The following is a 15433-nucleotide window of genomic DNA, read 5'->3' on the forward strand; positions in this document are numbered from 1 at the left end:
CCAAACCCTAAGTATGCTCTAACGATTTCCTCCATTCCTAGCAAGCCTTGTAGTGTGAAAGAAGCATTGGTTCCTTTGTGATGGTTTGCAACTATGAAGGAGGAGATGGCTTCTTTAGAGACAAATAAAACTTGGGTCTTTAGTTGTGCGAACCCTGATATGAATATTGTCAGCTGTAAATGGATTTTTAAGTCCAAGCTAAAAGCTTATGGATCGTTGGAAAAGGCTTAAAGCTCGTTTGGTGGCAAGAGATTTTTCACAACGAGAAGGGATTGATTTCTTTGAGACATTTAACCCCATTATAAAACCCGGTTCAATTTGTCTTGTGTTGAGTATTGCAACAATGTTGAAATGGATGATTCGCCAACTTGATGTCCAAAATGTGCTTTTACATGGTTTTTGACTATATTAATTTATATGACTTGACCACAGGGGTTTATTAACACAACCCAAAGTTGTTCGTTAGCTTCACAAGTCATTATATGGGCTTCATCAAGCACCATAGGCTTGGTTTGATAGATTTAGCAATTTCTTGTTAGACTTTGGTTTTGTTTGCTATGCTTTTGATACATCACTGTTCATTGACTTGTGCAAATGGGAAGGTTTTGCTACTTTTTCTCTATGTAGAGTTTTAACAGGGAATGACTCGCTCTTTCTTATGGATTTTGTTGCTCGTCATGGAGATCCCTTTGCAATAATAGATTTGAGCAATTTACATTATTTTCTTGGGGTTCAAGTATCCATGACCTCTTATGGAATTGTATTGTCACAAGAAAATATGCAAGGGATTTGTTGCACTGGGCCAAGTTAGAAGATGCCAAGCCTATGGCCACACGATGGTGGTTTGCTCTTCATTTCAAGTAGCACAACTACATTTTCAGATGTTACTTTATTTCGAAGCCTAGTCAAAGGTCTTCAATATCTCACCTTGACAAGGCCAGACTTGTCATATGCTGTTAATTCTACGTGCCAAGTTATGCATGGCCCTTCACAAACTAATTATGTATTAATGAGCGTATACTTCGCTATGTTAAGGGGACTCTTCACTATGGTCTTTGTATTCATCAAAATAGCTCTTTCCAGTTATATAGTTTTTCTGATGCCGATTGGGCCAACTGTCCCACTACCCATCATTCTACAATAGGATTTGTACCTTCTTAGCTAGGTAGCAATTGTATATCGTGGGGGCAAAGAAACAGCCAATCGTTTCTAGATCCAGCACTGAAGCCAAATATAGAGCTATGGCTACTACTACTGCTGAACTAACATGGCTAAGTTTCTTGCTTCGGGACATTGGGATATCTTAGACATCACCGGCCATTCTTTATTATGATAATATAAGTGGTTTACATATGACTATAATCCAGTTTTTCACGCCCGTACTAAACACATTGAGCTGAATATCACATTGTTAGGAAGAAGGTGACACTCGGATATTTGGTGACTCGATTTGTCTCTTCAAATTGTCAATTGACAGATATTTTTATGGAACCTCTACCCGTCTCAGATTTTATGTTGCAAACTAGGCCTTGTACCTCAGCCTCATTTGAGGGGACGTTGAGATATAGTGACACCTGTTGTGCTTGACACGGGTTGTGCTTGTAGACATTTGTAATTACCATCAATACTGTAATAGTTGTAGTTGGAAATCAATGAAAAACACTCCACACATTTTTCTAAGTCTTCACAGATCTATTGTACGATTACGTTATATCGGGAACCATGTCCTATGCGCTTAGGCAAGCTCTAGATCGATTCAGATTTTGATGAAGATTTTCGATTTTCCATCAGGTTTTAGAGAAGGATTTTGCATGAAAAATCTAGATGCATTAGGAAGAGTCCAACTTTACGGAAAATGGTAACAGTAATTGCAGAGAATATAACATTAACATTAACCTCGTCAAGTCATAAATGTTCATCTTTTTATTTCTAAGTCAATTAACCCCAGTTGGATAAATTGGTTGGTAAGTATTAGGGAATAGAGATTCTCTTCATATTATGTAATCCCACATGCCCACCATACTCCCTAAGAGTCCCTAATGGTAAGGCACATATAATCCCTTGCTTGCCTTGTCTTCGTCTTGTATTCCTTTTCATTAAATAATATAGGATCTCTGCTTCACGTACACTTTCCAGAAATAGAGAATGCTTTCTTCAATTCACAAGGAACAGAAAAAAGAGAACGAATTCTCTCTTTAGTTCTCTATCGCCGAATCGACCGAAAATGATGACTTTGTTCGGGCACCAAGAGATCCAGATCCTTTATGTCCACCTATTGGGCCTATATATATACACACCCCACGAAAGGATGTTAACTACAAGTGAAGCAGAAACTGCTTTGGTTCCAAACGGCTGATACGAGAGTAAGGCAATGGCGACTCAGCTTCATTAGAGATTGAGTGAAGCTGCGAAGGCACGAGATATCCACGAGTTATATAACGTGCTCCAAGAAGATCCATACATTCTTGATGGCACTGATCATGATCAGATACCCTTGGTATACACTCCATTACATGTTGCTGTATGCGCTGGGCAAGCCTGTTTTGTGGAGGAGATCATAAACATGAAGCTTTCTTTTACAAGAAAGCTGGACACAAGAGGGTATAGCCCCTTGCACTTGGCTGCGGCTAATGGGCACGTAGAGATAGCCAAGCAACTATTGAAGGTAGACTCTTAACTCCAAGGAAGGGAGAAGAGAACCCCCACTTCTTGTGCAGCCATTGCTGGGAGCATTGGAGCTCTGGATGCATTAATCTTCCAATGTCATAAATCTCTTCTGAAAATGACTATTCGGAAGGAGACATCTCTTCACTTGGCCGTGAAACATGGCCAATTGAAATCTGCTGAAGCCTTGCTGAGATGGATTGAAGAGCTTAAAATGAAGACCCTTAGATTCGGAAGGGAACACTCCATTGCACATTCCGACCTTCAGGCAACACCAGGTGATCCCCTATCCCCTATCTTCTCTTCTAATTACGTACTTAGTCTTTTCAAAAATACAGATGGGCTTCTATGAGCGGAAACCGGATTCAATGGTGGGGGGAGGGGCGCACAATGCTTTTTCGCCACACATATTGTGTGGGCCCATATATATTTGACAAAAATAGGTAAATTATTAATAATGATATTTTTTTTTCACAAGGTAAATTAAAGCATCAGTTAAAAAAAATACACGTGACTTTAACCCTAAAACATTTGCAAACAAAAAAAAATTTTAGGTAAGAAATGCAAACCAATGGTAGACATTTTATTTACAATATAAAATCAAATAATAAAAATTGCAAAAGATATACAAAAACAAATAATATAAAATCAAATAAAGAATAGCATAAAAATAAGTAAAAGAGAAAAAAATAAATTAATTAAAAAAGAGAAAGAGAACCTAATTGTGCAGAAGATTTTTTTTCAAAATTTCCTTAATCCGCACTTATAGAATAAATAAAAAGAAAGAAATCAAAGAGAATAAATAAGAAGAAAAGAGGAGAGAGAAAATAGGAGATATGAGAGAATAAATAGGGATTGAGGAGTTAATTTCCATTAGAAATGACACTTTGAATATTTAATAATATATATTTTTTTAAAATTTACCTTAACCCATGTTTATAAAAGGAGAACATATAGGAATAAAAGATGTGAGAGAAGAGAGAGGAGAATTATTAGGAATCGAGGAGTTAGTTTCCATTAGAAATGGCTTTTTCAAAAATTTCCTTTAACCCACGTTTATATAAGGAGAATAAATAGGAAGAAAAGATGTGAGAGAGAAGAGAGGGGAGAATAAATAGGGATTGATGATTTATTTTTTAAATAGAGATGATAGTTATATCCATGATTTTACGTTAAAATTTTGTTTTCAAATTGGGGGGATATTTCACATGTGAGAAGAGAAAAAAGCTGAAAAAAATGAAGGAAATTAATATAAAAAAAATAAGAAAATAAAAAAAAAAATTTAAAAATCTAGGGGGCCATGGCCCCCTGGCCCCTTAATGGGTCCGCCCCTGTGTGGGGTTCAATTTAATGCATAGCCACAAGATTGGACCAGTCTAGAATGAGATAAGTTAAATGACTTGACTAAACTAGTTTCATGAGCTTCAGCGCTTTTGGCACACTAATGAAATACCTCACATTTGGTATTAGAGTTTTCCCTCCAAATCCGAAGGACTCCCTAACTAAAAAAGAAAGGTTTAATGGGGGTAGAGTGCAGCTACTCGGTGAAAGTTACGGAGCTACCTACTTGATAGGGCTTGATCAGTTTGGTTTATATGTACACTAAATTGGGCTAGCCTAGTATGAAATAGGATCGTTCCATCAATCTCGAAGCTTTAGGCGCATTGATCAAATACCTAACATTGCATGCATGCACTAACACATTCTCTCTCTCTTCAGATTGTGAAGATGCTATGCAGTGATTATACGTTCAGAAAGGCTGTGAAAGTGCATGCCAGAAACAATGATGGTTTGATCGCCTTAGAATTGGACGAATCAGTGAGGCACCCAGATGAAGCAGCTGACGTTCAGAATATATCAGAAATCCTCCGCAAAGCAGAACTGTGGGAAGTTCCGATCTGAAGATGAACAAGCTTTTTCCTTGCACACCAACCTACCAACCAGGGACTAGCCATCCTTCGTTGTCGAAAGATCATCTGCTACTTCGATTTCAGGGTCGATGCAGATACCTCACCTGAGGTCCGTAACACACTTTTGGTAATTCTTGTTCTCATTGCAGCTGCCACTTTCCAGATAGAAATGAACCACCAGGTGGTAACTAGCTAGCAGGATGATGGACACGGTCACATTGCTGGAGATCCAATTTGGAAGGATAAGGACCAAGTTGGTTACTTCATTTTCACGGCGATCAACTGTTCTGGGTTCCTTATGTCGTCAGTGATGATCCTTAGACTGGTGGAAGGATATTCTTATAATGGTCCGGTCCAAATAGCTCAATCATTCCTAGTTTATACTTACGTTTTGACAAATCCTTGGCTATCTATCAATTCTAGAAACAACCCCATGTTCACATCCAGGCCAGCTTTCGCGCATCTTGATTACATCCTCAGAGGGATCTTTGTTGTTTGCAAGAGTCGAACCCATGACCTCTCCACTGAAAAGTATGGGTCTTACTACTCTACCAACCCTGCATTGACTTGTGTGAACTCTTTACGACTTTACCAAGACAAAAATATAACTGTTGGTCGATTATAGAAGTACGGAAACTTTGATCAAGAAATGTAGTTGTTTGTATTCCAATCCATGAGGGCAAATAGAGAATTGAGAAACAATTTAATCCAAAAGCTAGCAGAAATGCTTCTAAGGTTGCTTTGAATCCTTGAGGCAAAACAGGACTATTCTTCTAGTCCCATATGCATCTGTCTCGTGCATATGTAGAGGATGATTTTGCCAAGGAGGTTGGAGGAGGTGGAGACAATGTTGTTTTAGTCTGGTGTCATTTGCTGTTTAAAACAAAATTCGCAGTAGAAGCTTGGCTTCCTTACATTCAGCATGAAGAAATGGAACCCAAAAACAAAGATTTTGAAAAAGTAGAATGACCTAATGACCGCCGACCAAAAATCGGAGTGTGTAATGATATGGGGTCACCTTGGAAGTTAAATTGAGTGAGGTAATCGTATGGTAGAAGATTAGATGAGCAAACACAACATCCTGAAAAAGATAATCCCAAGGGGTGGCTCATATAAGGGAAGAAGTGCTTTCTGTCAGGGGAGATGATCCGAATTTTTATCAAATGCATTCTTAAAATGTAAGGATCAGACTTAAAATAAACTTAAGACAGACAATGAGTAAATACATCAATGACTTAAGTCTTACATTTGGTGTGTCTTTAAATAGAGTTGATTGGACGATAAGGATCAGGATGAGGTAGCAATTCCATCTATTTGGAATAAAGCTGAGAAACGTTATAGTTATTGTTGTATGAAACGAGAATTGACCACGATTTGAGTTTTCATCGACTTCAAGATAAATTTGCAGCATGGGCTCTTGCTTTAGATACTGAGGAATTCTATATTCCAACTTTATAAAAAGTGGAAACAGCTGTTGCATAGATCAACACACCATTAAAATTAACATTGTATAATCATAATTGTTCATCTTTTTATTGTAAAACAACTTTGGTTAGCTGATTCGGTTGGTGAGACCCATACGAACTATGCTTGAATACCTTGCTTCCACTGTCTTTATCCTCATGGCCATGTGTAGATTAACTATCGATTTTGTAGTTTTAAGGACCACATTTGCTTATAGACTTCTTTAATGGAATGCTCTCTTTAGTATTCAATTACCAAGATCTAATGACTTCGGTCTTGTGCCAAGATTTATGCTTAGCTTCCTCGAGCGGCTACAGCCCCACCCATTACGCCTTAATTTATATTTGAGCTCTTCCCTGACTCGCAACCATGAAGGAGATCTAACGTTAGAGAAGAAGAAACAGCTTTCGAGTCCAACAGACACAGGAGAGTAAGACAATGGCAACCCTGCTTCATCAGAGATTGAGTGACGCGGCAAAGGCAGGAGTTATTGAGGAGTTGTACAATTCGCTTCAAGAAGATTCTTATATTCTTGACGGCATTGATCTCAAATGTGGATTAATTTGCAATCCTTCTTGTTTTCTATTTTTTTCGTCCAAACTTTCTATTTTAAATAGTATAGGATCCTTGCTTCAGGCTTTCCAGGAATAGAATGCTCTCTTCAAAAAGAGAGAGGAGAAAACGAATTCTCTCTTTTGTTCTCCGTTACCAAAAGATGATGACTTTGGTCTGGCATCGAGAGATCTCCAGATCCTTTATGTCCACCTATTAGGCCTATATATATACACTACGAAACGATGTTAGCTACAAGTGAAGCAGGAACGACTGATACGAGAGTAAGGCAATGGCGACTCTGACTCAGCTTCATCAGAGATTGAGTGAAGCGGCGAAGGCAGGAGATATCGACGAGTTATATAACGTGCTCCAAGAAGATCCATACATTCTTGATGGCATTGATCAGATCCCCTTCGCACACACTCCATTACATGTTGCCGTATGCGCCGGGCAAGCATGTTTCGTGCAAGAGATCACAAATCTGAAGCTTTCCTTTTCAAGAAAGCTGGACTCAAGTGGGTATAGCCCTTTACACTTAGCTGCGGCTAATGGGCACGTAGAGATAGTGAAGCAGCTCTTGAAGGTAGACTCTACTCTGAGTGTACTCAGAGGAAGGGAGAAGAGAACTCCACTTCATTGTGCAGCCATGGCAGGGAGCATTGGAGCTGTGGATGCCTTAATCTTCCAATGTCATAAATCTCTTCTCAAAAAGACTATTCGGAAGGAGACAGCTCTTCACTTGGCCGTGAAACATGACCAATTGGAAACTGTTGACGCCTTGCTGAGATGGATTGGAGAGCTTAACATGAAGAGCCTTCTAATCCTTAAAGATTTGGAAGCGAACACTCCATTGGACCTTGCGACCTCTAGGCAAGATCAGGTGATCCCCTAACTTCTCTTCCCTACATGCCTACGTACTACGTACTGTTTTTGAGAAAATAGAGGTGGGCTTGCATGATATGTGTAGAACTTTAAAACTTTTGGTACACTGATAAGTACTTAAATTGAATGCTTCACACTCTCGTTCAGAATATATCAGAAATCCTCCGCAAAGCAGAATCCATGGGAGGTTTAAATCTGAAGATCAACAACCCTTTTTGTCACACACCAACCACCCAACCAGCACTAGCCATCCACCGTCGTCAAAAGATCTTTCGCTACTTCAATTTCAGGGTCAATGCAGATACCTCAATTGAAGTCCGTAACACACTTTTGGTGATTCTTGTTCTCATTGCAGCAGCCACTTTCCAGATCGGAATCACCCCACCAGGTGGTAACTGGCAGGATAATGATGAAGGTCACATTGCTGGAGATCCAATTTGGAAGGATCAAGACCGAGTTGGTTACTACATTTTCACGGCGATTAACTGTTCTGGGTTCCTCTTGTCGTCGGTAATGATCTTTAGACTGGTGGAAGGATATCCTTATAGTGGTCCGGTCCAACTGGCCCAATCCTTCCTGGTTTATACTTATGTTTTGTCAAATCCTTGGCTCTCTATTAACAGTGAAGTTGGCAACTACTTTATCTTCGGATTTGTGGTTCCCATAGGGGTGGTGGCTCTGCATTGGATTCACAGGAAGCCAAAGAACTTATTCTAGAAGCATTCTCCCGTGGAACATAGATGGCTTGAAGCTAAATTGTTGAACCAGACCAAACCGGTCTTCATGTTTAAGCTCTCTCGATCATTTGTAATTCGCTAGTACCAGATTACGAACGAATCCTACTTTATATATTATTAAGAAGTACAATGATGAGGTCATTATTATTGATGATAATAGTAACTTTAATAGAACAGCTTATGCAAGGAAGAGAGCAAGCTATTGAAATTATGGACCCTGTTGCATGCCGATGCTATCATCTCCTTCTTTCTTGTATGAAATCCTTACCCAGATAAGAATAAAATTGTTGGTTGATTATACAAGTACGGAAACTTAGATCGAGAAATGTAGTTATTTGTTTGTATTCCAATTCATGAGGGCAAATAGAGAATTGAGGAACAAGTTAATCCAAAAACTAGCATAAATGCTTCTAAGAAGTGCTTCAAAAAAGCAAGAGTCTTAGTATTAGGGAGTGATAGAAATTTTTCCAAAAATAAATAAAACCCAAAATAAGTTTAGATTAAAAGAGAAAAAAATTTGGGGCAAAGGCGAAAGGACTTGCTTGATAGGTTAGACTTTTTCCTCACTTCTTATTACAGCTATGTTCGCGTGGCGGAAATGAAGGAAAAGCAATATGAGCATGCAATAATCTTTAAATGGATTGATAGATATCCTGATTCGTTCTGATAGATCGAAAGAGTGGGAAAGAATAGAGAAGGAAAATAATAAGGGGAAATCACCTATTTCTATCTATTGATGAGAGAATTAACTATTTATTCTGGATATTTAAAAGGGCTCAGACATTTCTTGGATCTACTAAGAGCAAACTTATCACAATCGAAAACAACGAGTTTAGGCTTTCAAAACTAGCCACTACAGTAAGTACTCATATTATTTGGCATTGCTAGATTGCATTCCCCTGCAACTCTGCTACAGTAGTAAAATCAGACTAAGTTGGGGAGGTTACATAACCATTGAAGTACATCAATTCAGTATTGCCATATGTGAAGGCAACTGAATTGTAACTCTATATGCATATTTTGTCAACATGTTCACCAGAAAATCTTCAATTTTTTTAGTGGTTCTCTGTCTCCATGTGGAGGATAAATCTTATTTTCATTTGCTTCCAGAAATGGACTTCTGTAAGTAGGCCAATAGTTGAAATAGGTGTAAACAGAACTGCCGAAATGAAGAACATGAGAAAAAAGGATTTGAATTTGAGTAGAACCCATTTTTGCTTGTACGATTAAGTTATATCGAGAACCAAGTGCTATGCTCTTAGGCACTAGATCGAATCAGATTTTTACGAATATTTTTTTATTTTCCATCAGCTTTTAGAGAAGGGTTTTGCATGAAAAATCTACATGCATGAGGAAGAGTACAACAATAATTGCTGAAAATATAGCATTAATATTAACCTCGTCTAGTCATAAATGTTCATCTTTTTCTTTCTGAGTCAATATTATTTGGTAAGGCACGCATAATCCCTTGCTTGCCTTGTCTTCGTCTTCATGCCATTTGTGGATGTGGATTAAGTTGCAATCCTTCATTTTTATTTTTTTGTGGTCCGAACTTTCTATTTTGAACGGTATAGAATCTTTATGCTTCACGCTTTCAAGGAATAGAATGCTCTCTTCAATTCCCCAAGGAACAGAAAAGAGAGACGCAGAGAGAAAACGAATTCTCTCTTAAGTTCTCCATTACAAGATGATGACTTTGGTCTGGCTCCAAGAGATCTATATACATACACCACGAAAGGATGTTAGTTATAAGTGAAGGAGAAAACTGCTTTGGTTCCAAACGACTGATACGAGAATAAGGCAATGGCGACTCAGCTTCATCAGAGATTGAGTGAAGCGGCGAAGGCAGGAGATATCGACGAGTTATATAACGTGCTCCAAGAAGATCCATACATTCTTGATGGCATTGATCAGATCCCCTTCGCACACACTCCATTACATGTTGCCGTATGCGCCGGGCAAATATGTTTCGTGCAAGAGATCACAAATCTGAAGCTTTCCTTTGCAAGAAAGCTGGACCCAAGTGGGTATAGCCCTTTACACTTAGCTGCGGCTAATGGGCACGTAGAGATAGTGAAGCAGCTCTTGAAGGTAGACTCTTGTCTGAGTGTACTCAGAGGAAGGGAGAAGAGAACTCCACTTCATTGTGCAGCCATGGCAGGGAGCATTGGAGCTGTGGATGCATTAATCTTCCAATGTCCTAAATCTCTTCTGAAAAAGACCATTCGGAAGGAGACCGCTCTTCACTTGGCCGTGAAACATGGCCAATTGGAAACTGTTGAAGCCTTGCTGAGATGGATTGGAGAGCTTAACATGAAGAACCTTCTAATCCTGAAAGATTTGGAAGGGAACACTCCATTGGACCTTGCGACTTCCTTTAGGCAAGATCAGGTGATCCCCAAACTTTTCTTCCCTTACCTGCGTACGTACTGTTTTTGAAAATTTAGATGGGTTTGCATGTAATGTGTCGAATTGGGCAAGCCTCCTATGAGATAGAATTATTCCATCAACTTTCGAAGTTTTGGCACATTGATAAGTACTTTAACATTGAATGCTTGCACGAACACACACTCTCTCGTTCAGAATATGTCAGAAATCCTCCGCAAAGCAGAATCCATGGGAGGTTTGAATTTGAAGATCAACAATCTTTGTGGTCACACACCAACCAACCAACCAGCACTAGCCATCCACCATCGTCAGAAGATCGTTCGCTACTTCAATTTCAGGGTCAATGCAGATACCTCAACTGAGGTCCGTAACACACTTTTGGTGATTCTTGTTCTCATTGCAGCTGCCACTTTCCAGATCGGAATCACTCCACCAGGTGGTAACTGGCAGGATGATTTAACCGATTCTAATAAGAACAATCACACTGCCGGAGATCCAATTTGGAAGGATAAAGACCCAGTTGGTTACTTCATTTTCACGGCGATTAACTGTTCTGGGTTCCTCTTGTCGTCGGTAATGATCTTTAGACTGGTTGAAGGATATCCTTATAGTGGTCCGGTCCAACTGGCCCAGTCATTCCTGGTTTATACTTATGTTTTGACAAATCCTTGGCTCTCTATTCATGGTAAAGGCAACTCCATCTACTTGAGCATTTTCTTGGGATTTGTGGTTCCCATAGGAGTGGTGGCTCTGCATTGGATTCACAGGAAGCCAAAGAACTTATTCTAGAAGCATTCTCCCGTGGAACATAGATGGGTTGAAGCTAAATTGATGAATCAGACCAAACCGGTCTTCATTTGGTCTTAATTTAAGATCTCTCGATCATTTTAATTGGGCTGGTATCAGATCACTAATGAGTCCTACCCTATATATTACTTTACTAATAAGTACAATGATGAGGTCATTATTATTACTGATTATAAGTGTAACTTTAATAGAACAGGTTATGCAAGGAAGAGAGCAAGCTATTGAAACATGGACCCTGTTGCATGCTGATGCTATCATCTCCTTCTTTCTTGTATGAACTCTTTATCCGGATAAGAATAAAACTGTTGGTTGATTATACAAGTACAGAAACTTTGATCGAGAAATGTAGTTATTTGCTTGTATTCCAATCCATGAGGGCAAATAGAGAATTGAGAAACAAGTTAATCCAAAAGCTAGCAAAAATGCTTATCTAAGGATGCTTTGATCCTTGAGGCACAACAGGACTCTTTTTCTAGTCCCATGCATCTGGCCTATGCATATTTTGAGAATGATTTTGTTGGAAATATGTTACATGGGCAATCGTATAAGATAAATAAACTAGAATAATAAAATCAAGTTACAAGTACAAGATCTTATCTTATTTCAAATCGGATGAACGATCTCTTTGTCAAAAGTATAATTACGCACATCTATCTGATTATACATGAACAAGAATTAGCAGAGTTGAAAGTGGCAATTTTAACATATTTAAATGCCCTAAATAGTGCACTTGGGTTTTAAGTGCATTTTCACCTGTAAGATCAATCAACTGCTCCATCATAAACAGTGCACTTCAAAACTGATAGACTAAGAGATCCATAAAGCTATATTCACCAATCTGTTTTAACTACACAAGTTAAAGAAAATAATATTTTGAAACAATACTCGCCTTAGAGCAAACAAACCATCCCATGCACCTTTATATTGGAGAGTAATAGACATCACTTAGGGTTGTCTCCAAAAGACATGTCTCTCCATTAAAACTTGCCTTCCAAAAGAGATATTTATTGGCCATTTAGGTGTCTTTTAGGGAAAGACATAACTATTCACAATTGAAATTTTGAATTTTAAAATAAATCCATAAAAACTACAAAAGATTTTGCCAAGAAGGTTGGAGGAGGTGGAGACAATATTGTTTTAGTCCGGTGCCTTCTGCTGTTTGAAACAAAATTAGCAGTGGAAGCTTGGCTTCCTTACATTCAAGAAAAAGAAATGGAACCCCAAAACAAAGATTTTGAAAAAGTGGAATGACCTAATGATGCCACCCAAAAAACGGAGTGACGTAATGATATGGGGGGTTAAATTGAGTGAGGTAATCGTGTGGTAGGAGATTGAATGAACAAGCACAACATCCAAAAAAGATAATCCCCATGGGTGGCTTGTATAAGGGGAAAGTGCTCTCCGTCAAGGAAATGATCCAGATTCTTATCAAATGCATTCTAAAAAGGTAAGGACCAGAGTTAAATTAAACTTAGGACAGATAATGAGTAAATACATCAATGACTTAAGTCTTATATTTAGTGACCTTGAATAGAGTTGATTGGAAGATAAGGATCCATGTGGCCAATTCCATCTAGTTGGAATAAAGCTGAGTTAAGTTATAGTTATTGTTGTATGCACCAGATTTGAACAAGAAAATTTCGCAGCATGGGCTCTTGCTTGAGACACTATACCCTTGAGGAATTCTATAATCCTACTTTATAAAAAGTGGTAACAGTTGTTGCAGACAACAACACACCATCAAAATTAACATTGTATAGTCATAATTGTTCATCTTTTCTTTGTAAAACAACTTTGGTTTAGATGATTTGGTCGGTAAGGCACTTGCAAACTGTGCTTGAATGGCTTGCTTCCATTGTCTTCATCCCTCATGCATGGCCATGTGTGGATTAACTTTTGATTTTGTAGTTTTTAAGGACCACATTTGCTTACAGATTTCTTTAATGGAATGCTTTCTTTAGATTTCAATTTCCAAGATCTGATGACTTCGGTCTTGTGCCAAGATTTATGCTTAGCTTCCTCGAGCGGCTACAGCTAGCCCCACCCATTACACCTTAATTTATATTTAAGCTCTTCCCTGACTCGCAACCATGGAGGAGATTTAACATTAAGAAGAAGAAACAACTTTCGAGTCCAAAAGACACTGGAGAATAAGACAATGGCAACCCTGCTTCATCAGAGACTGAGTGACGCGGCGAAGGCAGGAGATATTGAGGAGTTGTACAATTTGCTCCAAGAAGATTCTAATATTCTTGAGGGCATTGATCCCAACCCCTTCACAAACACTCCATTACATGTTGCTGTGGATGCTGGGCAAGCCTGTTTTGCGGAGGAGATCGCAAACTTGAAGCCTTCCTTTGTCAGAAAGCTAAACCCAAGTGGGTATAGCCCGTTACACTTGGCTGCGACTAATGGGCACGCAGAGATAGTGAAGCAACTCTTGAAGTTAGACTCTTCTTTGGGTAAACTCCAAGGAAGGGAGAAGAGAACTCCACTTCATTGTGCAGCCATGACAGGAAGCATTGAAGCGTTGGATGAGCTGATCTTCAACTGCAATGATTCTCTTCCGAAAAAGACGATTCGAAAGGAGACAGCTCTTCACTTGGCCATAAAACATGGCCAACTGGAAACTGTTAAAGCCTTGCTGAGATGGATTGAAGAGCTTGAAATGGAGAGAATTCTAGGCTGGACAGATCTAGAAGGCAACACCGCATTGCACCTAGCAACCTCCTTGAGACAACCTCAGGTAATCCCAACTCGACACACTCTAGTATACTTTTTAAGTCGCCACGAAACCCACGCGAAGCAGAAGCCGCTCCCCCGTTGATGCAATTTCATATACTCTTATCCTGTCTCTCTTTCAGATGGTAAAAATGCTGTGCAGTGGCTTTAAGGTTAGAAGGGCTGTAAACGTGAATGCCACAAACAAGGATGGGTTGACAGCTTTGGATTTGGATGAGTTAGTGAGGCACCCAAATGAACCACTTGATGTTCAGAATGTATCAAACATCCTCCACAAAGCTGGATCCATGAGAGCTTGTAATGACGTGAAGATCAACAATCTAATTCCTTCTCCAACAACCATACAACCACGACTAGCCCTTCATCGTCGTCTAAGGATCCACCATTACTTCAATTTTAGGGTCCGTGCAGATACTTCACTGGAAGTCCGTAACACACTAATGGTGATTCTTGTTCTCATTGCCACTGTCACTTTCGATGTTGGAATCAACCCACCGGGAGGTAATTGGCAAGATGGCCCAGCTGCCGGAGATCCGATTTGGAAGAGCACAGACAAAGTTGGTTACTTCATATTCACAGCAGTCAACTTTGCTGGGTTCATAATGTCTTCGGTGATGATCTTTAGACTGGTTGAAGGATACCCTTATAGTGGACCTGTTCAAGTGGCTCAATCCTTGTTGGTCTTTACTTATGTTTGGTCGACTCCTCTGTTGCCAAATACGCACACAACAAACTATATACTCCTCACTACAGTGATTCCCATTGTGACATTGGGACTCCTTTGGTTTCATAAGAAGCCAAGTCAGTTTTCCTAGAAAGATCTCAAGGAACTTAAGCCTGGTTTAAATGAGCTAACAACAAATATCTCTTTCCTACTGTAACCAAACAAGTCTACCACTCATGTAACATCGTATCACAAGCTGCCATATTATGTTGTAGTTCTTATGGATTTACTTTAAAATCAAAATCTCATTTTGTGAGTTGTTGGATTTTTTCTTAAATGGCTAATAGGTGTCTCTTTTGAAATGTTAGTTTGGTGGCTTACAAACAAGTATCATGTTTTACCAAAAAAACAAAAAAAAGTACCATGTTTTCGTTTCTAAAAGGCAGATTTGAGAAGAGAGTCCAAAATCTCTATGGATTTGTTTAGAATTACTAAATGTTAGAAGTTTGAGAGGTTCAAAATAGTTTGTAACTCTAATTTTATAGTTGTAATTCTTCATTTCCAATTATTAATACCAAATGACCTTCTAGCCAAAAAATAATAATAATAATAGCAGCCAC

At 38.9% G+C, this 15433-nt stretch overlaps 2 protein-coding genes and 2 pseudogenes across 3 annotated transcripts; all 4 read left to right on the forward strand.

The window, feature by feature from the left end:
* The first annotated feature begins 2371 nt into the window (after positions 1 to 2371).
* LOC149013116 (uncharacterized) lies at positions 2372 to 5199 on the forward strand (annotated as a pseudogene).
* A 1394-nt stretch (positions 5200 to 6593) lies between these two features.
* Positions 6594 to 8192, forward strand: LOC149013117 (uncharacterized; annotated as a pseudogene).
* A 1823-nt stretch (positions 8193 to 10015) lies between these two features.
* LOC149013118 (uncharacterized) lies at positions 10016 to 11691 on the forward strand. Of its 2 annotated transcripts, none has more exons than XM_089160148.1 (2): positions 10016 to 10638; positions 10750 to 11691. In XM_089160148.1, exons 1-2 carry the CDS (start codon positions 10016 to 10018, stop codon positions 11387 to 11389), a joined length of 1263 nt encoding a protein of 420 aa, XP_089016274.1. In that variant the 3' UTR covers positions 11390 to 11691. The 2 variants fall into 2 exon arrangements, with proteins under 2 accessions (XP_089016274.1, XP_089016275.1); XM_089160149.1 differs by having other exon boundaries at positions 10292 to 10603; positions 10796 to 11691.
* A 1843-nt stretch (positions 11692 to 13534) lies between these two features.
* Positions 13535 to 15039, forward strand: LOC149013119 (ankyrin repeat-containing protein BDA1-like). The gene is made up of 2 exons (XM_089160063.1): positions 13535 to 14153; positions 14272 to 15039. Exons 1-2 carry the CDS (start codon positions 13566 to 13568, stop codon positions 14962 to 14964), a joined length of 1281 nt encoding a protein of 426 aa, XP_089016189.1. The 5' UTR covers positions 13535 to 13565; the 3' UTR covers positions 14965 to 15039.
* The last annotated feature ends 394 nt before the right edge of the window (positions 15040 to 15433 follow it).

Source organism: Hakea prostrata, chromosome 6 (genome assembly GCF_041222555.1).
Source record: "Hakea prostrata isolate BN-2017 chromosome 6, UWA_Hpros_2, whole genome shotgun sequence".
NCBI lineage: Eukaryota > Viridiplantae > Streptophyta > Magnoliopsida > Proteales > Proteaceae > Hakea > Hakea prostrata.